The sequence below is a fragment of the Macaca thibetana genome, chromosome 9, assembly GCF_024542745.1.
Source record: "Macaca thibetana thibetana isolate TM-01 chromosome 9, ASM2454274v1, whole genome shotgun sequence".
NCBI lineage: Eukaryota > Metazoa > Chordata > Mammalia > Primates > Cercopithecidae > Macaca > Macaca thibetana.
In genome coordinates this window covers 30,165,172-30,192,925 of record NC_065586.1, presented here as the reverse complement: position 1 = coordinate 30,192,925, position 27,754 = coordinate 30,165,172, and the positions used below count along the sequence as shown (strand labels likewise).

At 42.2% G+C, this 27,754-nt stretch overlaps 2 protein-coding genes across 3 annotated transcripts in view; one reads left to right on the top strand and one right to left on the bottom strand.

Moving 5' to 3' along the window:
* The window catches only part of LOC126963361 (10 kDa heat shock protein, mitochondrial), a 328,484-nt gene that overhangs the window by 56,779 nt on the left and 243,951 nt on the right, over window positions 1-27,754 (top strand). The gene's annotated exons all lie outside the window — the stretch shown is intronic.
* Window positions 1,415-27,754, bottom strand: MAP3K8 (mitogen-activated protein kinase kinase kinase 8). Of its 2 annotated transcripts, none has more exons than XM_050805639.1 (8): window positions 27,637-27,754; window positions 22,712-23,070; window positions 14,816-14,983; window positions 12,949-13,210; window positions 11,720-11,826; window positions 4,972-5,124; window positions 3,716-3,962; window positions 1,415-2,541 (listed from the first exon to the last, which is right to left on the bottom strand). In XM_050805639.1, exons 2-8 carry the CDS (start codon window positions 23,045-23,047, stop codon window positions 2,411-2,413), a joined length of 1,404 nt encoding a protein of 467 aa, XP_050661596.1. In that variant the 5' UTR covers window positions 23,048-23,070; window positions 27,637-27,754; the 3' UTR covers window positions 1,415-2,410. The 2 variants fall into 2 exon arrangements, with proteins under 2 accessions (XP_050661596.1, XP_050661595.1); XM_050805638.1 differs by lacking the exon at window positions 27,637-27,754 and adding an exon at window positions 27,267-27,612.

Below are 27,754 nucleotides of genomic sequence, written 5' to 3'. Positions count from 1 at the left end.
TTGCTTGAACCCGGGAGACGGAGGTTGCAGTGAGCCAAGATTGTGCCACTGCACTCTAGCCTGGGCAACACAGTGAGACTCCATCTCAAAATAAATAAATAAATAAAATAAAATAAAAAGGGGAGGGGTGTGGGATGAAAAACTACATATTGAGTGTAACATACACTACTCAGGTGATGGGTCCATTAAAGTCTTATAATTCACCACTATATAATTCATTCACGTAACCAAAAACCACTTATACTCCGAAAGTCATTGAAATAAAAAATACATTTAAAAAAATTAGGTACAGGACTATGGAGGCGCCCATGCAAGTAAGGAGCCCTGAGGCTGAAGCTTCATTAGCTTCATGGTCAATCTGCCTCTGCCCTTACCAGAGGGGCAGAAAAGGAAATTGTTTCCTCTGCAGTGTTGATCTCTCACTTACAAGCAGCAACGTATGAGGGAGAACATGTGTACTGGAGTCAGAAAGGCCTGGGTTCAAATACCAGCTGTTTCTTCACTTGCTTTGTGGTCTTGAGGAATGTTACTTACCCTCGCTATGCCTCAATTTCCTTCTCTGAGAAAAAAGAGGTAGCAATGCATATGTCATGTGTATTTACATGGATTACAAGGGATGGCATGTTTTACATAACACATGTAAAAGTGTTTAATACTATTAGCTATGTAGATGATAGACTTCCATTCAACAGCTTTCACTAGATTTGATGTATGTGAGTTAAAGCCACCTTCTACAATGGCTAGTTATTAGCTTGCCACGTAACAATGGACAAAGAGTATGCAAGCGTGTATTCAAGGATAGTATAAATGTATAAAAATAGGATGCAAAATAGAACCACATAACCCTAAACCAGTGGCTCACAATTATTATTTTATTTTGCAGGGGGACAAGGCCTCCCTCTGTTATCCAGATTGGAGTGCAGTGGCATGATCTTGGCTCACTGCAACCTTCACCTTCCAGGCTTCAGTGATCCTCCCACCTCAGCCTCCTGAGTAGCTGGGACTACAGGCGTGCACCATCACACCTGGCAAATTTTTGTATTTTTTGTAGACACAGGATTTCACCATGTTGGCCAGGCTGGTCTCCAACTCCTGGGCTCAAGCAGATTTCCCACTTCAACCTTCCAGAGTGTTGGGATTACAGGCACAACCACAGTTACTTTTTCTACCTCAGTGTACCAGGGGGATGCAAACCATTCCAATTGACAATAGCTTCATACAAGAGCAATAGAAAAGGAGTGTGTTAATACAATTTGCAAAGCTCCTGGTATTTTTTTGCCTTCTTATGATACACATTTCCTTCCAGTCTATATCTCAACTCCTATAGCCCATCCTCAGTCCCAGTTGAGAATCACAGGCTTCACGACAACTAAGGCAAAATACTGAATTTATTCAGTTGATTTGACCAGTCACATTGGACAAAAGTGTTGGGTTTTATTTGCATAATGTAAAACACACTTTACTTAAGACTACTCACATACTTTACAATGTTACAAATACATATATATACACACATATATGAAAGATTTATGAAGGCATTTGATATAATACATACACAGTATGCTATTTTAATATACAAATGCTTAAAAGAAAATTGAGTCATAAGAATTACAAAAGGAGCATCATCAATAATTTACAAAAGTGTTCATTTTTCTTCTCATTCTCATCCTTTGGGATGTACAAAAATTATGTGGTTTACACAGTTGTATCCACATTCAAAACATCATGTTTTGAATGTCTTAAGCATAGCATGTATAGTACAAAATGTTTCCATAGGAACACAAAAGAAACCGTCACTAGTGGCCTGCTGTCAGATGGCTTCTAATTCATCAGTTAGCCATTTTTAAGACACTAGTCCAGCTTATTGCTACGATATTCAAGTTGTTCTATTCACCTAAATTATAATGAATTCAATGTATACCAGAATTTACCAATAAAGGCTCAAAGAGTTATATAATATACACCAATATACACAAAACAACTATTCTGAGTAAAATGAAGATTCCATAATTAAATAAGAACCAAGAATAGTAATTTTAGGCTACTCTGTTATCCTCGTGATGGGTATTTTTAAAATTTTGAGCAAAGTTGCACAGTGAATGGAACAGTCAGCGGACACGATCCTTCTGTGAACTCTCAAATTCCTTCCTTAGAATCACATCACCTGAGAAATGAGAACCTTGAGACCTGGTGCGTTATCAGATAGCTTCACAAGTCAAACACACAGGAGCCACTTGGAGGCACATTCATGGGTCACGGGAGGTCACACTGCTCCTTCAAAACTGGCACCATTCACTGTCCAGGGCCCCTGTGTCAAGGCAGCAGAACCAGCCCCCAAGGAGATCAACGCTATCTTAATTTAGAGCAAACATGACATGTTTTTTGAAGTGGCATGCCAAAACATGCCACTTCAGCCATATTCAAGTGTTGGTGGTCCCCGAACAAGATTGAAGTAGCCAGCCAGAGCGCCGAGGTCTATGTAGAGAGAGCGTTGTCTCTTGAGCATCTCAGATTCCTCAGTGCTTCCTGTGCATGAAGAATCTGAAAAGGAAAACATTAAAAAGTAAGTTACAAGAAAACCTGCCAAATAATACCTGTTCCTTCTGCAGTGAAATAAATCCTTTGGGGCCTAATAAAACAGTGTCTTAAGTGTGAAAGATGGGTCTTGGAACATTATGGATAAGTTCACATAATAGGACATAGAACAAAAAGTTCAAACAGGAGTCAATGGAGACAAGAAATTAGTTAGAAATCCTGGCATATTTTTCCAACAGCCAGATCGTTCTCTTTAAATACACAAAAGTCAGACAAGCAGCGAAGAAATATAAATAAGTGCGCCAGGTTTGACATCTGGGTTTGGACCTAAATGGATTAAGAATGCCACAGATTTTTAATAAAAATGGAAACCCTTGTCTGTGCATATTGAATGTTCCTGGAATGCATACAGACTTTCTTAAGTGGGAAAAATTTACAACTGGCAAGATTTTAAGCCAAGGAAGATGGAAATGCAAGTTGACTTCAAACTCAGTATTTTATCTGTGCAGGGCAGTGCCATGATGTTCCCCCACCAAGGACTGGGGTGGCTTAATATAAATGAGTTAGGCTGGGCACGGTGGCTCACACCTGTAATCCCAGCTCTTTGGGAGGCAGGTGGATTGCCTGAGGTCAGGAGTTAAGAGACCAGCCTGGCCAACATGGTAAAACCCTGTCTCCACTAAAAATACAAAAATTAGCCAGACATGGTGGTGGGCACGTGCAATCCCAGCTACTCAGGAGGCTGAGGCATGAGAATCACTTGAACCCAGGAGGCAGAGGTTGCAGTGACCCAAGATCATGCCATTGCACTCCAGTCTGGGCAACTAAGCAAGACTCCATCTCAAACAACAACAACAACAACAACAACAACAACAAAAAGGTGAGTTAAGACAAACGTTGCAAAAAAGCAAGTTGTAGAAAAGCAAGTCAGAAGCATTTTCCAGTGACTGTGCTACCTACACTTGCACTGAAAATCTATTATAATTTGGTGCTAAATTAGCCAATTAAAAAAAAAAAAAAACCTGCTTCTGTTAATCTTGCTGAAATTTCTCAAGCAAGGTATGGTACTCAAGAAGTTATTTCCCTTTTTTCCAAGTGCTTTCATGAACTACATTAGAGGCTGGATGTGGACAGAAACAGAAGGGAAGTAAGGGTACGGCACACAGCAGCGTGTCCTTACCAGCAATGTTCTCAGGAAGTTCCAGCTCCTTCCTACTCAGCAGCCTCTTGCGCTCAAAGAGGGCAGAGTCCAGACTCTGACAGCGTGGCTGATCCTCTCTGGGCGGGTTCAGGGCCTCATGTTTTAGTAGGTCTGCGGCTCTTGGGCGGTGATTGGGGTTTCTCTCCAGCGCAGCTTCTATCAGCTCTCTCATCCCTGGACTGCAGTCATCTGCAATGTCTTCTAGTGGAGGCGCTTGCTTGTGGATCTATGAACAAACCAGCTCTCTTAGCATCAAAGGTATGGAGATACACCCTCAACAGCAAACGCACGGTAGTAACAGGACCTAGAAAGTAATCCGTTTCCCACCACATGCCCTGCAACAAATGCAGTTCGTGCCCTTAAGCAAGCAAGTTTCCCTTTAATTTATTTTTTCTTTTCCCTTTGACACAGGGTCTCTGCTCTGTTGTCCAGACTGGAGAGCAGTGGCATGAACACAACTCACTGTAGCCTCGAACTCCTGGGCTCAAGTGATCCTCTCACCTCAGCCTCCCACGCAGCTGGGACCACAGGCCATACACTACCACACCTAGCTAATTTTTTTTTTATTTTTTGTAGAGATGGGGTCTTGCTTTGCTGCCCAGGCTGGTCTTGAACTTCTGGGCTCAAGAGATCCTTTTGCCTTGGCTTTCTAAGGTGCTGAGATTACAGGCGTGAGCCACCGTTTAATTTCTAAAGGATACCAGGTTAAACCCATCTTCTGGTTTAATGTTACAAAAGATAAGTGCTAGGTTTGAATGTCAGTGACAGCTTCAAATCAGTGGCCCAAAAGTCACTATGTAGTAACAGGGAAGTGTCTGCTCCTGAATTTATCAACAGTAAAATGGGAATTGCATGTTCCACTACCAGCCACCCTGGTGTGAACATTAATAATAAAAAATGTTTTAAGTGTTCAAAGAACATATACAACTTCAGTGGCTGATACACTTACGCTACTCTGATGCTAGTAGTATTGCATTATTACACATAAAATGGAATAGCATAATTATGCCCAATGCACATTTTAGTAAGCTCCCAATAAAATAGCTATGTTTTCTTTGCAAGAATGGAGCTTGCTTCTACATGGGAAGAACTTGTAGCTACCTGTCATTTCACCATTCCCTCATTCAGATGGCGGTGGTATAGAAGGCAGAGCAGTCCCTCCCAGCCTGCGGGATGCATAACTCAGCCCCTACCCCGCCCCAGGCCTGGTTGAACCCCACTTACTATGTACTTACTATGTACAGGTAGGAGGGATAGGCTGAGCGAGGGTAGCGCTTCACCCAGGGCGGGGTGCCCGTCTGCATGTGGATGAGCGTGGCTCCCAGGCTGTAGATGTCTGCTTTGGTTGAATGGCCCCTGCATAGGATGACCTCTGGGCTCATGTAAATCTGAAAAAGAAGTGGCAAACATTCAGCTTCATTCCCCTCCTTTGTGTGGGGTTCCATTTCCCTACTCCAGTTTAGGAAATTGACTCATGCGCCTTAAACTAGGAGAATAATGCAGGCATTCCCCAGGAACCATGCAGCTCTTGCTGGAGGTGTCCCTGCAGTCCGATAAAGAACACCTGGCTGGGCGCAGTGGCTCACACCTGTAATCCCAGCCGAGGTGGGCAGATCAGTTGAGGTCAGGAGTTCAAAGCCAGCCTCGTCTCTACTAAAAATGCAAAAATTAGCTGGGCATGGTGGTGGGCACCTGTAATCCCATCTATTTGGGAGGCTGAGGCAAGGAGAATTGCTTGAGCTTGGGAGGTGGAGGCTGCTGTGAGCCAAGATCGCACCACTGCACTCCAGCCTGGGAGACAGAGTGAGATTCCGTCTCAAAACAAAACAAAACAAAAAAACACCCTTTTCTGGTTGATCTGGCAGCAAAGAGACTTGAACCAGGAATCTATCCGGGACTGCCACTCATCAAAGTTCTGCAGTACACTGATCAGGTGCAGCTAAGTTTTCTACTAACAGCCAATTCCTTTTATATTTAAATGAACTACAAATAGACTTCTTGATCTGTTTGTTGTTACATTGCTAACCCTCTAAATATCTGCAATGATAAAAGGCGATATAAGTCTATAGGGTATTAACACAAATGTCTTGAAAGGGAAAAACTTAAAAAATAAAGTGTAATGTTGTGAAAGTGATTCTAAAGAGTCATTTTTACAAACTATCTGTTATTTTTACCTACCATGTAGCCCAGTGACTAAATATTAAATGCAGCCATATTAACATTGTATAAGTTATTTTTGGTTTCATGAGTCCATGCTGAATAAACGGGGTTGGTTTTATAAATAGTTTCTCTAAGAAGCATTTATTTCTAAACTTAAGAAAGAAACAAAGAGAGGTGGGGCATGGTGGCTCATGTCTATAATCTCAGCACTTTGGGTTTTTTTGTTTATTTTTGGTTTTGTTTGAGACGGGGTCTCCATCTGTCACCCAGGCTGGAATGCAATGCAATGGCGCGATCTTGGCTCACTGCAACCTCTGCCTCCCGGGTTCAAGCTATTCTCTTGCCTCGGCCTCCCAACTAGCTGGGATTACAAGCGTGTGTCACCATGCCTGGCTAATTTTGTATTTTTAGTAGAGAGGGGGTTTCACCATGTTGGCCAGGCTGGTCTCAAACTCCTAACCTCATGATCCACCTGCCTCAGCCTCCCAAAGTGCGGGGATTACAGGCGTGAGCCACCGAATCTCAGCACTTTGGAAGGCCGAGGCAGGAAGATTGCTTGAGCCTAGGAGTTTGAGACCAGTCTGGACAAGATGGAGACCCCCCATCTTTACAAATTAGTTAGTTACCTAATTTAATTAAACATTTTTTAAAAAAGGAATACAGTAAACACTGGTGACCAGTTATTTGTATTCATGGCTGGTGCAGACATATAGTAGTTAATATCCTAATTATCAATATTTCGCTTGAAACAGCTTGTACACTGTCTGCCACGTGAATAAGAGAACGGAGGTCAGTGTTCCCGGAATACATTTCAGGGTAAGTAAGTAGAGAACTAGCTTACAAAAACTGAAGAAACTGCCCAGTCTCCCCACCCTAACCCTGCTCAACTCCTTCCTACAAGCCACTTCCGGGCCAGCTTCCTTTTGCTCTCAGCAAACAGGTCAAACTGAGCTCCTGTTCTCAAGCTTTCCCTGCAGCAAAGCCAAAGGAATTTCCAGAAGGACTTTGCTACTAAATAGATCACAAAGTTAAAAAATTAATGCACAACATTGTACCTATAGTCAACAATAGTGTATTGTATACTTAAAATTTTGTTGAGAGGGTAGAGTTCATGCTAAGTGTTATTAACACAATCAAATAAAAAAAGAAAAGGAAATGCAATGGGTATTATTAACTGTCCATAGAGGATGCCTACCTTCTCTCCTGTACCCCCTCCTCCCCGCCAATACAGCAAGGATTGGGCCGAGTGCTCACTGCTGGTGTAGGCAACAGGGGTTGTGCAGAGGTGGCTCTGCAGGTTCTACGTGACTGCACGCCTAGGCAGCCTGGGGAGATGGAGCATCTGTAAGCCTGGTGGCCTGGGTGCTGCCCCTCAGGCAGAAACCCTGGCTCAGGGCTCTTGTTCTTCAAGCTCTACCAACTACCAGATAGATCACGGAGCAGCAGAGCATGATATTCAAGCACTCTGGCTGATTAGAAGGCATGAAACATCCCTGGTGGGGCCAAGACAGGGCTCTCTGAGAGTTCTGCACCCTTGGGGCTGGGCACCGGAGCAAGAGAAAACCTTGATGTCAGTGATCGAACCCTTCACCTCTCAATATGTTTATTAGAAAGGGAAAGGGACCGTATGTGTGCGTATATGTGCGTGTGATGATTATATAGTTAACTTACAAAAGTAAAACCTAGCAGACTTAGAAGGACTTTTCAAAAAGGACCAAGTTCTAAAAGTAATTCTGATTTGTTATTCACATTCACAATGTATTCTTTCTCTGTACCATGTAACTCAAAAACAGTTGGTTCTGTACACACCAGATTAACCCTGTATGTGTATTACATGGTTACAGTAGAATGCTCTGAATACCGATGCTTAGAGAGAGAAATCAAACAGGGGTAAGCAGGATTTGCATTTGGGAGCTATACTGCAGAAATCAGAAATTGTCTATGACTGTGCAGTAGCCACATGATCAAATTCTAACATCAGCCAATCTGCACAGTTGACTGACTAATTTGATCTCCTAGCTCTTTAAGTAGGAAGAGCAAAAGCAAGCTTGTTGAAAGGTTTCATTGGTGACTTCACAACTTTGTTCATTACCAAACTTCAACTCGTGTGTATTAGGCAGATAGTAAATGCAGGCTGATTAGAAGAGGGTTTATATTTATAAACACCGAGGCTCAGTTTTGCACCTCACAAAAAGCAATTTGCATTTGCCAAAAATAACCTGATCCAAATACTACTCAGGAGTAAAATATGTTATTATCTCACATTCATGCATTCTGCTAGACAGCCCCAGAAAGAACACTTCTTTCTCCAATGTTGCAAAATGTTCGACTTCACCACACTGCCAGGAAGAGAAAAGTATTTTCCATCTTTCATACCATAAATAGTTTGTTTCTTAAACTGGTTCCAGGAAAAAGGGTGGTGGAATATTACATATCTGAACTCCTGACTAACGCCAAATATGCTGAAACATTTTCCAAAGAAAACATGTCGTAAGCATTAAGTCTTATGAGATCTCACATTTTGGTAAAGTATTTTTAAGATCTAGGGACTAAGCATTCTTAAAAACAAACAAACAAACAAACTACAGTTTCCCTTCTGAATATTGTTCGGCTCAAACTATCAAGAATCCCTGCTTGAGTATTTTCAATAATAACTTCGGTAATATTTGCAAAAGAAGGATTTCTTCTGTTGCCCCGGAGAGTCTTGGCTTTGAGAGAGTTGAGAAAGCACTTACAGAATCTTGTTTTTTTTTTTTTTAGGACAAGGTCTTGTTCTACTGTCCAGGCTATGGGTGCAGTGGCATAATCACAGCTCACTGCAGCCTCATCCTGGGCTCAAGCAATCCTCCCACCTCAGTCTCTTGAGTAGCTGGGACTACAGACATGCACCACCATGCCATTTTTACAAAAGTAAAGTTTTTGTTTGTTTGTTTACTTTGTGTAGTGATGGGGGTCTCATAATGTTGCCCAGGCTGGAAGAATCTTGGTTTGAAAGGAAGATAATTTTTCTGTTGCTGCAATCCAGTTCAGTGCAACACGTATACTAGCTAAACTAGACTAAGGGCTGTCATCTGATTGAACACCAAGACTGACCTGGTAACCTTGACATAGAGGTGCAGTCAAAGACCCTCTCTCTATTTCCTATGGGCACTTCCAGCAAAGAGAAGGGCATGGGGCTGAGTGGCTCAGGCAGTGAAGCTTCCCCCAGTAGTGGTGAGGGGCCAAGGAGGCAATTTTACACCCATTTACCTTCCTGCTTGCACCCAACCTTGTGCCCATCACAATCAACTGTGAACTAAACTGTTGTGCTCTTTCTTTTCTCTCTTCCTTTCTTTTTCTTTCTTTCTCTTTCTTTCTTTTTTCTTTCTCTTTCTTTCCTTTCTTCCCTTCCTTCTTTCCTTCCTTCCCTTCCATCATTCCTTCCTTCCTTCCTTCCTTTCCTTCCTTCCTTTCCTTTCTTTCTTTCTTCTCTCGCTTCCTCCCTCCCTCCCTCCCTCCCTCCCTCCCTCCCTCCCTCCCTCCCTTCCTTCCTTCCTTCCTTCCTTCCTTCCTTCCTTCCTTCCTTCCTTCCTTCCTTCCTTCCTTCCTTCCTTCCCACTCTCTCTCTCTCCCTCCCTCCCTCCTCCATTTTCCTTCCTTTCTTCCTTCTTTTTTTTTTTCAAAAGAGATGAGGTCTCACTATATTGCCTAGGCTGGTCTCGAACCCCTAGGCTCAAGCAAACCACCCCCACCTCCTTGGCCTTTCAAAGGGTTGGGATTACAGGTGTGGGAACACCATGCTCATCCCTAAACAGTTGCTCTTTCAATAATTCAGGTAATTTAAAGTAAGTCCCCTACCAAAGAGTGAGGATTGCTGGAGTACCACTAAGGCTTGCTCTTCATTGCCTTGTCTCATGCTTCCTTGTTGGTGCCCACAAGAACCTGCCACATAGCAGATGCTCAGCGGACACTTGCTAATTGAATCAACCAGCCAGCATAATGATGTGAATGTTAAATATATTATTTGGAAGCCCTCGAATGAATTTTTCAGAATCTCATTTAGAGTCAGGAAAGAAAGGCTTTTCTGGGTCGTTTTTTGCTTCACAGATGAGTTAAACATGAGTGCTATTTTACATCTTTAAATAAGATACATTGATGCTCACTACTTGAGGTTTATTATAGGATTCCTAGGCTCAAAGAGAGGCCTTCAAAGTCCTCATAAATATTAATGATCATGATAATTAAGACTGTCATTGAGCCAAAACAAAGTGATATTAGTTATATCAGTAATATATTTTAATAATGTATATAGTAGTATATTTTTTTAAAGTTATGTAGCAGTTAGACTTTAGGGTTAGACTTAGAAAGAACTGGGTTCAAGTCCAGAGTCTGTCACTGAGTGACTCTGGACACTTTATTTTAATCTCTGCAAACTTATTTCCTTTATTGTGAAATGAGAATAACAATAGAATCTGCTTACAATAATAGTATTTACAACAACTGGGTTGTTGTAAGGATTAAATAACATACTGCTTTTTAAGGGCTAAACTTATTATAAAGTTAACTATAATTCTACAATTATTATGAAAGCTGAACTGTGGGCCAGACACGGGGGCTCACACCTATAGTCCCAGCACTTTGGGAGGCGGGAGGATCACTTGAGGCCAACAGTTCAAGACCAGCCTGGCCAACATAGTGAAATCCCCATTTCTACTGAAAAAGCAAAATAAACAAAAAATTAGCTGGATGTGGTGGCACACACCTGTAATCTCAACTGCTCAGGAGGCTAAGAAGCGTGTGAACCCAGGAGGTGGAGATTGCAGTGAGCTGAGATCATGCCACAGAGTAAGACTCTGTCTCAAAACAAAACAAACCAAAACCAAAACCAAAACCACACAACATAAAGCTGAACTGTGGATATGATCTATTTGTGGGGGAGGGGAGGGTTTGAAACAAGGTCTTGTTCTGTCTTCCAGGCTGGAGTGCCCTTGGCTCACTGCATTCTTGAACTCCTAGGCTCAAGCAATCCTCCTACCTCAGCCTCCCAACTAGCTGGGACTACAGGGGTGTACCACCACACTGAACTAATTTTTTTTTTTTTTTGAGATGGAGTTTCACTCTTGTTGCCCAGGCTGGAGTGCAATGGCGGGATCTTGGCTCACCTCAACCTCTGCCTCCCGAGTTCAAATGATTCTCCTTCCTCAGCCTCCCGAGTAGCTGGGATTACAGGTGCCCACCACCATGCCCAGCAAATTTTGTATTTTTAGTAGAGATGGGGTTTTGCCATGTTGGTCAGGCTTGTCTCGAACTCCCGACCTCAGGTGATCAGCCCACCTCAGCCTCCCAAAGTGCTGGGATTATAGGTGTGAGCCACCGTGCCCAGCCTGAACGAATTTTTTTTATAGAGATGGGGTCTTGCTATGATGCCTAAGCTTGTCTCAAAGTCCTGGGCTCAATTAATCCTCCCACCTAAGCCTCCCAAAGCACTGGGATTATAGGCATGAGCCACCACACCGGGCAAATATGATCTATTTTGTCATTACATTGTTTATAAATGTTCTATATATGTTCTATATATAGAAATGTTCTATATATCAACATGTATATTACAAATACTATTATGTATTATAATTAACATAGCAAAAAATAAAATAAAAAATCAAGTGCTAAACTTAGTACTTGACACAGAGCAAGTGCTCATTAAACGTGTTCCAAGGATAATAATGATTTAATGCAATGGATTTCTTTCCCTTCTTTGTCCTTCATTCCCACGATAATTATAGAACAATTTTTCCTTTTTTATTCTTAATAAAATAGTAACCCTTTTCATGTGAATATAATTACCTCTGTTCCCCGGAGGTCCTTAGGAAAATAGACATCTTCGGTCATTTGAACACTTAGGCCAAAATCCACCAAAACAGCTTTTGTGGACATGAAAACAATGTTGCTAGCTAAAATGAGAGGAAATTTTTTAAGATAAAATTTTTTATATATTCATAAGTCAAATGAAAACATTATCTGAAACAATAATGAATCTCAAATCAGAAAAGACTGAAATGCTTCCTCTAGTGAGATGGGTGTATTATATTCAAAAGGGGAGAATGCATCTCAGATTTTAGGTGAAAATCACTTCGGATCCATCAGGAATTCAGCCAATGTGGGTATGAATGATTGTAGCCATTAATAATGGTCAAGAACTTGAGTTTCAAACTCTAAGACATAAGCATATTGTTGTCAAGCTACTTTTCTAAAGCAGAAAAGTAAAATACCCATTTTTTTCCCCCAGTAAAAGTTATGCCACTCTAATTTAGTACTGGCTATTAAAGGTTTACCTATTTCCTCATCATATCAGACTCCTAGAAAACAGTTATCAAAGTTGTGTTTAATGGATTATTATTACATTGGTATACAAAATGAAAGAGGTATTTGTTTCTCAAAAATATTTGTCTCTGTGTTTGTATGTTTTTAAGTAAATCGCATTTTTTTTGGTGGGGAGGGGACGGAGTTTTGTTGTTGTCACCCAGGCTGGAGTGCAATGGCGCCATGTCAGCTCACTGCAACCTCCGCCTCCCAGATTCAAATGATTCTCCTGCCTCAGCCTCCCAAGTAGCTGGGATTACCAGCACCCAACACCACGCCCAGCTAATTTTTTTTTTTTTTTTTTTGTATTTTTAGTAGAGACAGGGTTTCACCACATTGGCCAGGCTGGTCTCCAGTTTCTGACCTCAGGTGATCCACGTGCCACAGCATCCCAAAGTGCTGAGATTACAGGCATGAGCCATCACGCCCAGCCTAAACTGCAATTTTAAAAGCCTTTTTAACAGAGCAGTACCTAATAGGTATGTAGCTATAACTTTTCAACAACTGTTCAAAGTAATCTTTCTGTATGACTTGGAAAGCTCTAGTAACCCCGCATGATTCTAAGACATGTCTCTGGAGAAGGAAGATGGACGGTGCTCTGAGGGAGCTTTCCATCCTTCATGGAGGGTCTTCAGATTACAGGAAGGAGCTTGTTTGTCTCCTGAATAACTAGTCTCTTTGAGCCAAAAAGGTGTATGTCCAAAGATACTTACGTTTAATATCATGATGGATTACTTTCTTTGAGTGTAGAAAATCAAGTCCCTTGAGAACATGCTTTGTCACCCAAATAATTTCAAATTCTCTCATTGGTCCACAGCTCTCCAGTTTCTCCAGAACAGACCCTCCCTCGCCTGCTTCCATAAAGAGATGGACAGTTTCACCCCACAGGACTGCGCCATACAGCTCTGCGATGTTCTCGTGCCGGAAGCAAGCCTGGATTTCCACATCAGATGGCTTAAATTGATCTACTGGAATCTGGAACACAAAAATACGAGCGAGATTCTAAACAACCCCAAAGTCATCTTAAAAATATATAATATAGGTCGATGCAAAAACCAAAAGGCAAATAAATGTCCTCAAGAATACTCTGCCCTGTGTGAAAACGGACTGCCCAGGTACAATACTGTTTGCCTCAGATCTGCCTTTAACTATGTTAGTCAGCTTTCAGTATAAAATTCAGAACAAGAAAATAAAAAACAAAATAATGAGTTATTATTTTCACTTAGAAGTCAGAAATCCATCCAATGTTTTCAAATTATGAATGAATCAAAAAAGAGATAATTTCCCACCTATTAGACAACAGTATCTTTGGTACCTAGATTTTAGGTTGTATTTTCAATATTTCAGTTTATTGTGAAATAGTATGAAGTGTTTGTTGCCACAGTTCATACTCTATTATAGCAACGTATTTAAAATAAGCACTGAAGCTGGGCACGGTGGCTCATGCCTGTAATCCCAACACTTTGGGAGGCCAATGTGGGTAGATCACTTGAGGCCAGGAGTTCAAGACCAGCCTGGCCAACATGTCGAAACCCCATTTCTACAAAAAATACAAAAATTAGCCAGGCATTGGTTGTGCACGCCTGTAATCCCAGCTACTCTCTTATTACAATAGGAGAGACCAAGACATAATATTTGGCAATTATTTATTTTATTTTTTGTTAAATCAAAAGTGAGTGTATTTTTTGTTGTACTTTTTGAAAAATTAATTAAAGCAAAACAGACATACAAAAAAGTGTAAAAATGATGAGTCCAACTCAATGAATTATCAACTGAATGTACAAATGTAACCCCCATCTAAATCAAAATGAAAAACCACATCAGGCCAGGTGCGGCAGCTCACGCCTGTAATTCCAGTGCTGTGGGAGACCAAGGCAGGTGGATGGCTTGAGGTCAGGAGTTCGAGACAAGCCTGGCCAATATGGCAAAACCCCATCTCTACTAAAATATGAAAATTAGGTGGGCATGGTGGTGGGTGCCTGTAATCCCAGTTACTTGGGAGGCTGATGCAGGAGAATTGTTTGAACCCAGGAGGTGGAGTTTGCAGTGAGCCAAGACCCTGACACTGCACTCCAGCCTGGACAACAGAGCAAGACTCTGTCTCAAAAAAAAAAAAAAAAAAAGAAGGGATAGGGTCTTTTCAATCATTGATATATTTAAATTCAGCCTTTTAAATCTGCCTTCCTGAGAAGGCTACCTCCTTCCCAATCTGCCTCTGCCTGGCCCCCTCCGCAGCTGAATGAAAGGAGAATCACATAGAATTGCTTCTACTTCGCAGGATGGCTCTTCTCTACCTCTCTCCAAGAGTGATGATGTTATTTATCCAAATCAGTGCTTTAAAAACCAGCACTTTCCTTGTAATCATCTAGATTAAAATCAACTATGCTCCTAAACAGAGATTTTGGGGCTGAATGGCCCCAAGTAGCCAATGAATTCAGAAAAACAAATGCTTTGAGGCAGTGCACCCTTAGATAAGATCCAATCAAAGGATAAAAATCTTTGGTTAATGCAAATGGACAAACAAACAAAAGCCAGAATGCCAAACACACAGTGTGGGTTATCTAGTTACATAACACATACCAGTTTACACGCCATTCTTTTCTTCGTCTTTATATCTTGTGCCAAGTATACCTTTCCAAAGGCTCCCCGAGGAATAAAATCAGAACCAATATTTCTGTAAGTCAGCTTCCAAGGGATCAGGAGAACATCAGAGTCTATTTGGTAACGTCCATTTTGAGGAGTGATGACCTACAGCAAAATAAAAATGTGAGAGGGTGAGGACTTCAGTCAAGTTGACTTTTTCTACGTTTCCATTAGGAAACTGGTTATTTTAGCAGCATTCTGATACACAGTTACGAAATTAATGTCACCGTGCTTAATCCTACCAACTGTACAGACCTATATTTAGAGCTTGAGGAAGTCAGAGAGAGCATGTAACAGACACAGGTGCCTGGTCAGACCTGGTCATATTTCCACCTACTCATGAGTAATTAATTGCCAAATAGAACTTTAAAAATTATTTATCTAAAAAAGCATGACTACGGCAACCAGAAGGTTGAAAATAAAGATTGCGTAAATATAAACCGTGCCTGCAGGTTGACTTGTTTCTATTAAAATGTGCGAACCTGTTAGTCCACATAGCTATTACTCACACATGATGCATACAGAGAAAGAGCATCAAAATTAACTGATGATCATGGAAGATTTCGGAAAACCACAGCGTATGCCAGAGCTATGAGTTGACAATGCTATGTAAATTAAGTGAGGGCTGAATTACTTCTCATCTACTTACTCACTTAATATCTATTGCATGCATTGTATCTATTGTGTGCAAAAAAGTTGCTAGGCACTGTGTTTGGCGCTGCGGAGGCAGCCATGAACAAGAGATGGCTGATCCTTGACCTCCCAGGGTTCACAAGCAAGCTGACTCTTAGAAGTTTTGAAACTAGTTGATTCAAACATTGAGAGACAGCTGGGAGCAGTGGATAACGCCTGTAATACTAGCACACTGGGAGGCTGAGGCAGGAGGCTATCTTGAGGCAAGAGCAGCCTAGGCAACATAGCGAGACCTCATTTCTACAGAAAGAAATAAAAACACAATATAAATTTTAAAATAATAAAACAAAAATTAAGAGGTCTACTCTGATAGCAATGTGGGTTCAGAGGCACATGCATTTGTCAAAACTCGTAAAATTGGACATTTAACATCTGTGTATTTGGCTATATATAAAATATATTTCAATTTTTAAAGAGGAAAAAATTAGAAGAGAAAATAATTATAATCAAAATTAAAACAAAATAATATGGTAGTTCATGGGAAATGCGATCTGGAATACCTGTCTGTAACATGTCCAAAGTGTTCTTTCAAGGGATAAATCACCTCAGTACCAGTTTCTCCTCAATGTAATCAGTAATATTACAGCTTCTGATTCGGAATTCAGGAATTATGAAACTTCTTCTTTTTTTTTTTTTTTTTTTTTTTTTTTTGAGATGCAGTCTTGCTCTGTTGGCTAGGCTGGAGTGCAATGGAATGATCTTGGCTCACTGCAACCTCTGCCTCCCAGGTTCAAGGGATTCTCTCATCTCAGCCTCCTGAGTAGCTGGGATTACAGGTGTGCACCACCACGCTCGGCTAAATTTTGTATTTTTAGTAGAGACGGGGTTTCACCATGTTGGCCAGGCTGGTCTCGAACTCCTGACTTTAAGTGATCCACCTGCCTCGGCCTCCCAAAGTTCTGGGATTACAGGTGTGAGCCATGGCGCCTGGCTCAGGAACTGTGAAACTATTAAAGGACCTTAACTTATTTCAAGTAACAGAAGAAGCTGAACAACTAGGTGTGGTGGCTCACGCCTATAATCCCAGCACTTTGGGAGGCTAAGGTGGGAAGACTGCTTGAGGCCAGGAGTTCAAGACCAGCCTGGGTGACACACTGAGAACCCATTTCTATTTTGTTTAAAATTTAAAAGCAGCAGCAGCAACAGCTGAAGGGAAGGTGACAAATCCCCAAATCTACGACATGGGAAGAGAATGAACTCCTGATTCATCTGCAGATGCGTGGGACTTCTCACTTGGGACAAGGCTACAGAAATAGTTCTAGTAACTGTAAGGGCCATTCAGTCAGCTCCACCACTGCTAAGTTTAGCTACACATCCCACAAACAGATGTGTTCACTATTAGGGAATAAAGCAGAGACTAACTCTAATGCTTAGAAATATGAAGTCATTAAATTTAGAAACTATTTACTGAGCGTTTCTGCTGTGTGAGACCCTGTGCAGGGCCCTAGGGCTAACATGAATAAGTGCAGATGGCGGTCTTGCCTTGTTTGAAAGATGACTTCCTTTCAAGAAGTATGTCGCCTCTGGTTGCTGGAAGCCTCTTTTGCAGCATGCTGAGAACATGATGGATTTAGTCCCTTTTGACATTTAGACACTCAAGAGCACTTGCTGATTTTCCCTTTCTTGTCATTAAATATTTACAGGCCTGATTTCAATGCACCCTCCAGTGAACCATCTCTATGTTTAACTCACTTTCGTGAAAGTTTTATCAACCTAAATTTGTTGTAACCCAATTTGGGTTTTTTTGTTTGTTTTTGTTTTGAGACAGAGTCTCGCCCTGTCACCCAGGCTTGAGTGCAGTGGCTGGAGTGAGTTCTCCTAGGCTGGCCCTGAATTTCTAGTGTAATGTGCAAGTCCTGACCAGTTTGTAGTTCTGCAAATGCCTGGTTCTTCCCCTAGCCCCAGGTCCCCTGTATTTAACTTTCTTTTTTTGTTTTGTTTTGTAACGGAGTTTCGCTCTTGTTGCCCAGGCTGGAGCGCAATGGCATGATCTCAGCTCATCACAACCTCCGCCTCCTGGGTTCAAGTGATGCTCCCGTCTCAGCCTCCCAAGGTGCTGGAATTACAGGCATGTGCCACCACACCCAGCTAATTTTATATTTTTGGTAGAGATGGGGTTTCTCCATGTTGGTCAGGCTGGTCTCGAACCCTGTATTCAAATTTTAGATAGGTGTTTTTCTTCTTTCTAGGGGCCCTTATAATTTTTTTTTTTTAAGACATGGTCTTGCTCTGTCACCTAGGCTGGAGTGCAGTGGCCCCATCACAGCTCACTGAAGCTTCAACCTCCCAGGCTCAAGCGATCCTCCCACCTTGGCCTCCCAAGTAGCTGGGACTACAGGTGTGTGCCACCTCACCTGGCTGACTTTTTTATTTTTTGTGGAGATGGGTGTTTCACTATGTTGCCCAGGCTGGTCTCAAACTCTTGGGCTCAAGTGGCCTCAGTCTCCCAAAGTGCTGGGATTACAGGCACAAGCCACCACACCCAGCCCTATCAAACCATCTTAGGGAACGCTATGCTGCTTATCTCTGCCAATTCTTCAACTTATCAAAATCATCTCTAAGGGCAGGCATTATAAGCACACTTTCTATTTCCTCATCCAGATCACCATCATTTATACTAAACAACACCAGGCCAAGAAGCAGCATATTGAGAAAAATTTTTAAGTATTATAGTAAGAATAAATTCCACAAGTGACCTGTGTGATATGCTACTATGAAACAGACATGGTATTGATCTCTAGTCATGCAGGCATATTATCTAGCACAAAGGCCAAGCTAGCTCTGTCCTACTCTGCTGATCACAACGAATGGATCCTCACATTCAAAATATGGCCCCAAGATAGACACCAATACCAGCTTGAGTTCACAGCGTCCTGCCCAGATGATGAGAAAAGTTAACAGTACAATTCATGAGAAGTCATGGACACAGTTGGAAATGCATGTGAAAGAAGAGAGAAGATCTGGGGAACATGCAATCTGAAAAATTTTGGAAGGACTGTCATAAGGAAGGGGTGTAACAATTGTATACAACAGCAACTCCCACAAGGCCTTGCGTCCATTTAACACTCACTATGTGTAACTAGGTCATGTGTATTCATTGATTGCTCCAAATATCAACCCTATGGAGTGTCGTGATGTTATCCATTTTATAGACGAGTAAACTGAGGAAAGGACGGGTGAAATGACCATCCCAGGGTCACACAGCTAATCCGTTTCAGAGCTGAACTACATAACACAGGTACTTTAATTCAGGGCCCATCATCTTCAAAACTGCTCATGATATGTACTTTTTTTAATGGCCAACAAGTAGGGCTTGCACTAAATGGTCAGAGATGAATTTTGGTTCTATATAAGGAAGGGAACTTTCTTACAGTCAGGACTGGACAAATAGGAAACTGTGTCCCAGTGTGTAATAAGCTCCTTGTCACAGTAGATTTTCAAGAATAGACCAAAATGTTCTACCAATTATTGGAGATGATGAACAGCGTTATTTGAGTACTAGACGGAGGGCTGGACTCAAGTATCTTAAATGCTTTTTCAACTCTGAGAAGCCATAACTCCATGACTAAGCCCTAAGGAACATCGTCAGCATTTCACACTTATAAAGTTGTAAAAAAGTGAAGGAATGGGGTCCTTCAGTCCCCATAAAACCACCACAAAGTTGAGTGTTTGGAACCCATTTTAGATTATTTGTTCCCAGACCAGGTTATGAATCAGCGTAGATTCTAAATAACATGCAGCACTCTTACCCAAAGCAATTCCCAGGTTAGTCTCCCAAAGCTTCTTCCCCAGGTCTTGCTGGATGTTGGTGGGATCTTTAACAAATATTATTTTTAGTAAAATCACACACACACACAGTCACTGAACATGACTGTGCTCCAGGATACTTTTGTAATTCCTGGTTCTGCACCCTGTCTAAATAACTCTATGGTGTTGTGGTTGTTGGCTGCCTGAACACATCAGGTCTCTATGTCTCTGGGTCTCTGCACATGCTGTTGGAACCCTCTCTACTTCATCCTGCTGACTCCAATTCAATGCTTCAGACCTCGGCTTAGGCATCAATCCTTCTTGGAAGGCTGTGCTGACATTCTCCTTCCTTCTACCACACTCATGGCTATGTAAGGTATCCTGCCTGTGCACTGCCAGAGGAAACAGGGTGCAGGTATGCTGGGAAGCAGCACATTCTACTATAAATGCCTATTTAACTGCATCCTGCATGTACCAGGCAGCAAGCTCCCAGAGGCACAGACTGTTCCATACTATCTCTAGCACCTGACGCACTGTAGATGTCCAAGCTATGTCTAGCAAATGAATAGGTAAATACTTGAATGAAAGTTTCCCCATCCCTATGTAGATACACCGTATAGATGGATTTTACCTAGGAACCAATCGTGTAATAGATTATCAGCTGCTATTTTCCTAAAGCTGAGAGTTAGAGAGCAGCAAATGAAGCCCAATGAGTAAAGTTTTTGATAGGGTAGTGGGTGGAAGATGATGGGAACAGAAAGATCTTGAACATTGGGTGGTTCCAATGTTCCATGTGAGGATGAAAGGGAGCCGAAAGCAAGCCTTGCCTCCCTCACTACTGTCTTGAAGTGACTATGTTCAGAGATGACAGTCCCAATCCCTAGGCTATCATTTATGAATCATGGAGCTCTGATGGGTTACCTAGCAGGCACAGCAATGTAGTCCATCTTTAATGTGAGTAGCAGGAAAGTCAACTGCAGTCCCCCAGAGCCATCAACCACTGGGTCGATTTGCCTAGTGAGGCCATGTCTACGATCCAGTGGATTTTAAGGTCCTCCTCTTATTCTATTCTGTTTTTCAGTCTTCTTGTTTTATATGTTATATTCTTGATCATTTTTAAAATAAAAATCTTTTTCAAGTTTTTCAAGATCCCTGCCTTTACTTATGTATTTGTTTACTCTTAAAATTTTTCCTGGCCAGGCGCAGTGGCTCACGCCTATAATCCCTGCACTTTGAGAGGCCAAGGCGGGTGGATCACCTCAGGTCAGGAGTTTGAAACCAGCCTGGCCAACATGGTGAAACCCCGTCTCTACTAAAAACACAAAAATTAGCCGGGTGTGGTGGCAGGCGCCGGTAATCCCAGCTACTCAGGAGGCTGAGGCAGAAGAATCACGTGAACTCATGAGGCGGAGGTTGCAGTGAGCCAAGATTGCGCCACTGCACTCCAGCCTGGGTGACAGAGCAAGACTCTGTGTCCAAAAAAAAAAAAAAAAAAAGGAATTCTCCTTAATTATGTACTTGTTCATTTAAAGAGTACAGGACCCATGGCAGGTAATGACAACATTTTACTCAAACCCTTTGCTGATACAATTTTACCCTCCTCTTAATGTCTTAGTCTCTCTCCTTTTTAGGATTAACTTTTCTGGTCCCACTCCTAAAAGACTTCAGAAGGCTATTTTTTTGTATTTCTTCTAATTTTCCTGAATTTCTTTCTGTACATTCCCAGATAGGCCAGGGGAATAGGCAAACATACCTAAGTCTTTGCATGCTTACAAGCAAGAATAATTTGGTTTTTTCTGCATATTTTCATTTAAAATACTCATTTTTATAGAAGGAGCAGGATTTAAAAAAATTAATTCCCACTTTAACAAATAAATACATTAAAAATGAGAGAAATACACAAACAATTATATTTCTCGGTATAGACATATATATAACTTTGAACCCGAGTTCTCCAACTATCCTTTAGTTGGGAAAATCAGATATGGCTTCTAGTTCAAATGATTACTTCTCATTTATAAAAGGAAGAAATATTCTGAAGGTAAAGTACTTAGTCGACTATTAAATAGAGCTTGATAGATCCAGACCAAAGCAGTCACACAACAGTGCAAAATATGATCTTGCTCCATGGTGAGCTATGGTTGAATATGACTGGCTTCTGACAAAACAATTCACTACATACCTGACCTAAATTACTGTGTTGTTTCTAATTAAATGAATGTAGTATGCAAAAAAAAACCAAAATAATTAAGTACTTTGTCTGGACTCCATACTCACTCAGCACTGACTTTCCCCCTACATTAGCCATTTTGCCATTTAGATACACCAAAAGAAAGGGCGTCACTTTCATCCATAAGCATGTTTTGTAAGTTACCACCTACTCCTTTGCAAATTATTCTTTTTAAAAATATTAGGTTACCTTTAGCCAGCACCTACGTTCACCTCTGCCATACTAAAAGCCTGACAGAATCCCAGGCACACCTAAACACATCACCTGATCTACTATTAGGGCAACAAAATGTTGCCACAATATTTTGCATGATTTGCATACTTGCGATGATTAAGCAAATATATCATTTGCCATTCATACTTTGCCAATTAAAGAGAGTGAATCTGTGGATAGCTATTTACTGCCTACATACTACATTTTTGCAGAAATAAATTAATAACATTTCAAGATGTGACAAGAAAAGAACAAATAATTCAACCTTCAAGAAGATTAATTAATGACAAAGTGTTTATTCTCCTCTCAGACAAAGAAGTCTCATTAAGCCTTTCTTTTCTGCATAACTGATGAATAAACTTTTTAGTGAATTGTTAAATTAAAACACATTCTTCTTTGTTGTTGTTGTTGTTGTTGAGACAGAGTCTCACTTAGTCGCCCAGGCTGGAGTGCAGTGGTGCAGTCTCAGCTCACCACAGCCTCCACCTCCCAGGTTCAAGGGATTCTCGTGCCTCAGCCTCTCAGGTACCTGGAATTACAGGCGCCTGCCACCACACCAGGCTAATTTTGTATTTTCAGTAGAGACGGGGTTTCACCATGTTAGCCAGACTGGTCTCTAACTCCTGACCTCAAGTGATCCACCCACCTCGGCCTCTCAAAGTGCGGGGATTACAGGCGTGAGCCACTGTGCCCAGCCAAAATACATCCTTCTTAATGACCTATTTGTAGAAATACTACTAAAATATGATCAAGAGTCTTTAAATAGAACTTTTAATGAAGACTTTTTTTTTTGCATCTTTGACATGGAGGTACTTCTTACTGATGATTACATTTTTTAAAATCATACCTGGCAGCCCATCTAAACCAAATTCAAACACCACTCTGCATTAAATGAAGCTGCAGTAGGAAAGCTGAGCACACAGCACCCAACTGATCGGAAAGAAACATACCATGTTTAATAAAATTCCAGATTCTTGTGGTCGCTGTCCATAAAAATGCTTTGCAGTGTTGGATATATGGTTTGCAAAAGCCAGCAAATCCTCCACGGTTCCATATCTGACTGATGACAACCATGGTACCTCTTGGCCACTAAGCAGCAGAGACTTAGAACGCTCATCGTTTTGATTGCTGTCTTGACACATGGTCATTAGACTGGGTTCATAAACTGCTGGCTCTTCACTTGCATAAAGATTTTCCATAATGTCTATTACATCGGACACATTTAAATGTTTAATTAATAAATCAATCTCTTCTTTATTGTCACTTCCAGTGCTCATGTACTCCATTACTGTTGCGCTTTCCAGAGAGTCTAGGAAAGAAAACACAAATCCTTAGTTTACGATATTTGTATCTGCATTCAAGACCAATGGGAAACTAACATACAAGGATTGGCAACAGGATTTTATATGCCTTTGTTCAGAAAACGAGGGTTTTGTGTCAACTGTGTGTGTGAATTCAAGTTGACAGTGCAGAAAGGGACCTAAGATAACCTTTAGTCCAGCTCACTTTGCAGAGGGGAAACCTGAGACCCAGAGAGCTTACTGTTACTCACGGAGTCAGTGGTATCAGCTACAGCCACTGAAGACAAACTTTCACTACGCATACACACCAATCAAGAGCAGCTCAGGAATCTTTGAAGAACTCAGGCTTCCGGCTCTTTAGGGCTTCCAACTTTACACAACCCAGCTATTCCCCCAAAGTGGCACCCTCCCTGCAAAAATCGCTATGGCTTTTTTATGCCTCCGGTGACTTGAAAGAAAAATAACCTCTTCACGAAATGCAGGAGCTAACTTGGCAAATAAAACTCAGGCCCTGAAAGCCAGAAGCTGGAAAAATGGATTTCAATCTAAACAAATTTGATGGCAATAGGTCAAGTTTCAGGAATGATTCTTATGCAAATGAGTTAAACAGCTAATTGGAAGGGTGACAGGGAACCTTGTTCTCCCAGCGATGAGTATGAGAAAGATGACGATGCATTTAACCTATGATTCAGCTGTCCTCCCTTAGGACCAGAATTCTTTAATAGTGCAAAGCAAACATCTTGAGGGTCCCAGAAGATTAATATCTAGATAAACAGCCCTCTAGAAGCTGTGAGTAGTAGAAAGAAGCCAGGAAAGTCAAATATATCATAAGCAAGGCCAAGTGACTATATTAACCAAAATTGCATTTCAGCTCTTATATACAAATCAGCTGCCACACTTGGAGATCTGTAGATGAGAAAAAGAAAGTAAAGCAAGAGTAAAAACTGATGTTGTTACTCAGGATTTTAGAACAACTCTGTTCTGAAGGAGAAAAGACAAAAGCTCTAAGAGATCTAAGAGAATTTCAAGGCACATTGGTCTACTTAAATCATCGTTTGCACTCCCAAAAGCACAGCCTCTTTCTGAAAGGTATTTCAAGTTCTGAAAGGCAGAAGCCTTTAACACACAGGACACTCAGGGCTAAAGCCACGCATCTCTGATCAACCTGGAGCTTCATTTCAAAGCTCCAGGAAATGCTCCACTGCAGAGCCACCTGCATGCATGACCCAGCCATCTGCCTCTCAGTGCATTTCATTTGACAAAAGAACCATGCAATTTAGTGTCATCATTCACTTACTTGATGGTCGTTTTCTGACGTATGAATTGTGTCTGAGGAAAGTGGTCTAGCATCCTGCAATCCAACATTGCTCTGGTCTCAGACTGCTTGGAGTCAAATCACATCACCTCCCCACCACACTCCCATTTACTGCTTGCATGACGTTGAGCAAGTAACTTAACCTCTCTCAACCTCAATTTTCCCCATCTGTAAAATGGAAGTAATAACAGCACCTACCTCATGAAGTGGTCGTGAGGATTAAAAGAGTTCAAGCTCATAAAGTGCTCAGTGCAGTGTCAGGGGCATGGTAAATAAGCTGTGTCATTTTTAGCTGCTTTATATGCATGAGAGAGAAAAGTACTGAGTCGGACTCCTGGCTTTGCAGATACTGCATTAGCTTCCTTTCTTATCTGCAAATGAGATGTGGCTACCTATTCCCCTGGCTTCTTCGCAGTAAGAAGATTGTATCTAAAACAAGACATAAAGAGAGAGAGGAAAAAAGGCAGAAACCCATGAAATGCTTTGATGGCTGTTATCAACACAGTGAAATCTAGAGTGAGGGGGCAGCTTCCCCTCCCGAGATCTTGTACATCTTTGAGGGAGATTGTGATTCAGGTTCTTGGAGTCTACTGAGTTAGGAAAGGAACTTCTTAGATTAATGGAGGAACATTTGACATCGGTTTTACTGAGCCATCTAGTTGCAGTTTCTGCTTGTCGAATTTACTGGAAACACAGAAGTTAAAACAAAAACAGCCTAATTTGGGGCCTCAGGGGTTGAAAGGATCCAAGTCTCCTGGACTTATTTATCAAATGGATGACTTGACAGAAAAAAAAAAGTTCTCAGTACTAACACGACTCAAGAAAGAAAGAGGAAAAATGTCCACACAGTTCAAATTCACTCTGCTGATCCGGGAAGACAAATTTTAGAGGTTTTTTAAAAAAAAAAATTAGTAGTAGTATTCTTTTTATTCTTTTATTTTGTTAATTGGGGGGTTTTCCTGTGAGGACTGGAGATTCTAAAAGACAAATCCTAAAAGAGCGGTAATACAAGGTTTTGGTTTTTAAATCCTGCAGAAAGTCTCAAGCATTTATATGTAAAACCCAAGAGCTTAAACACACACAACCACACCCCTAAACTGTGAGTTGCCTGGAAAGGGGAGAGGGAGGGAAGCAGGACCCGGGAGGTGGAGGAGTGTCTGACACTGAGACTTTTCTCAGTGCCTGCATTAATTCCTTAGCAACACAGGGCCCCTGTCACACAAATCTATGCTCCCCAGAAACCCTGCTGACCAGTTCGCCTGCTAACTGCTCCTGCAAAAAGCCTCAGCCCTTTCCAGCCTTAAAGAAGCACACAATAAGCTAATGGTTTCTGAGTTATTCATGATCTGTAGCCACCTAGAAAGTTCAGATTGTGAAGGTATTCTAGTTTGGCAATAAAGACGTTTAGTATAAGATGATTTTTCCCTTGACACAATTTACAATAAAAGTCCTCATAAAATTCCTGCTTCCTAACCAAACAGAAAATTATGCCAGCTTTTGGAATTGGAGAGATGTGCAAATACAGTCAAAACTAGTTACACTGAATTATTTCAGAAATCAGCAATAGAATCACGAGGAAATTCTGTTCCTAAACATTAACATAATACTCTTGGCTGCCTCCACATACATAAACAAAATGTGAGTGTTTCCTGGCAAGTGTGAATGAAAATGGCCAACGTACCAGCATATGCTTCTGCCTCACAAAGAATGACTATTCCTTGTGTTATTTCCCATTTAAAATTTTTTTTTTTAGGCCGGGAGCAGTGGCTCATGCTGGTAATCTCAGCACTTTGGGAGGCCAAGAAGGGTGGATCACTTGAGGTCAGGAGTTCAAGACCAGCCTGGCCAGCATGGTGAAACCCTGTCTCCACAAAAATTAGCCGGGTATGGCGGCGGGCGCCTGTAATCCCAGCTACTCAGGAGGCTGAGGCAAGAGAATCGCTTGAAGGTGGAGGTGGAGGTTGCAGTGCGCCGAGATCGCGCCATTGCAATCCAGCCTGGGCGACAAGAGTGAAACTCCGTCTCAAAAAAAAAAAAAAAAAAAAAATGTATATATATATTTATACTAATATAGATAGATAGATAGATAGATAGATATAGATAGATAGATAGATAGATAGATAGATCCTGCCAAAATAGTATATTCTCCCTCAGGGCACATCTCTGAAGCCCCGGAATTATGCGTTTCAGGGGTATAGAAGGAAGGACCGCCACTCTGCTTCAAAACCTCTAGATGCCTCCACGTTCCCATTTTCTTTACACGACAAAGTCCTCATGGGCCATCTGCCAGACGACCTGCACACAAACCTCAATCCTTCGGAGAGAGCTGGGGGCGTCAGCTGGAAGTGGATTACACGTTCCTTGGCACACACGACTCAGGCTACAAGTATGTAAAGCAACTGCAAGAGCCTTTCTGTCCCGGTTTTTATCAAGAGCAGCATTTTATCTTGTCTTCCCCAAAGTGAAATAGACAAGCATCGCAACGTTTCACTCTTAAAGGCAGCGGGTGGCTTCCCCTGTTAACTATGGGGACTATCCCTGGGCGTCCTTCTCCGCCTAGAGCTAGAAAAATTTCAGTCAGTCCTGATCATGCATTATCGCTCGAAAACAACTTCCGTGAAAATAACTTTTTTTTTCTCCTAGTATTCTTTCTTAGACCAAAAGCCCAGCCTTCGTGTTCTGCTATGACTCCTTTAGTCACGGGATACAGTCCAGGTTACAAACTTGAATTTAGTTCCAGCCATTCACAAGTCTCTGGGCTCCGCCAGCCCACACTCCCACTCCCTTCCTCCTGGTTCTCTAAGTCAAGGGAGCCTAAAAAGCTTGTAAATTATCAAAGCACCCAGCATTTGGGAGGGTCGGGTCCTCCAACCTCCGAGCTGCACTCACCGGGTCTGGGGCAGGGACAGCGCGGCCGTCCAGGCGGTGTCGGCGGCGGGAGGCGCAGTGACAGCGGGTCCCCGCTTCCCCGCGCACTGCCCGGACCAGCACTGCCCGGGCCCTGCGGATCCGGGAAGGAGGAGGAAGGGGGAGGAGTCGCGAGTCTGCACCCCGTGAGACCCTTGCGCAAGGTGCTTTCCAGCTGTGCCTGGTGCAGCCGGCGACCCGCGAGCGCAGCTGTGGGCACGCCCCCACCTCTTCCCACGCCAGAGTTTTCCCCTCTGCTGGGGTCACCCTCCATTTCTGCATGGGAATCCCCGGGGCACCCAGGCGGGACGCGACCCGAAAGACACGCCGGAGACCCCCAACCCTGGGTTACCTGCGGCTTTGGCGCTCCCACGCCGGCCAAGCGCTCCAGCCGCGGACCCCCGAAGGTTCGGTGCGACGCTGGCTGCAGGCCCGTGCGAGCCGGGCACGCCGGGCCACCGGGATCCGGC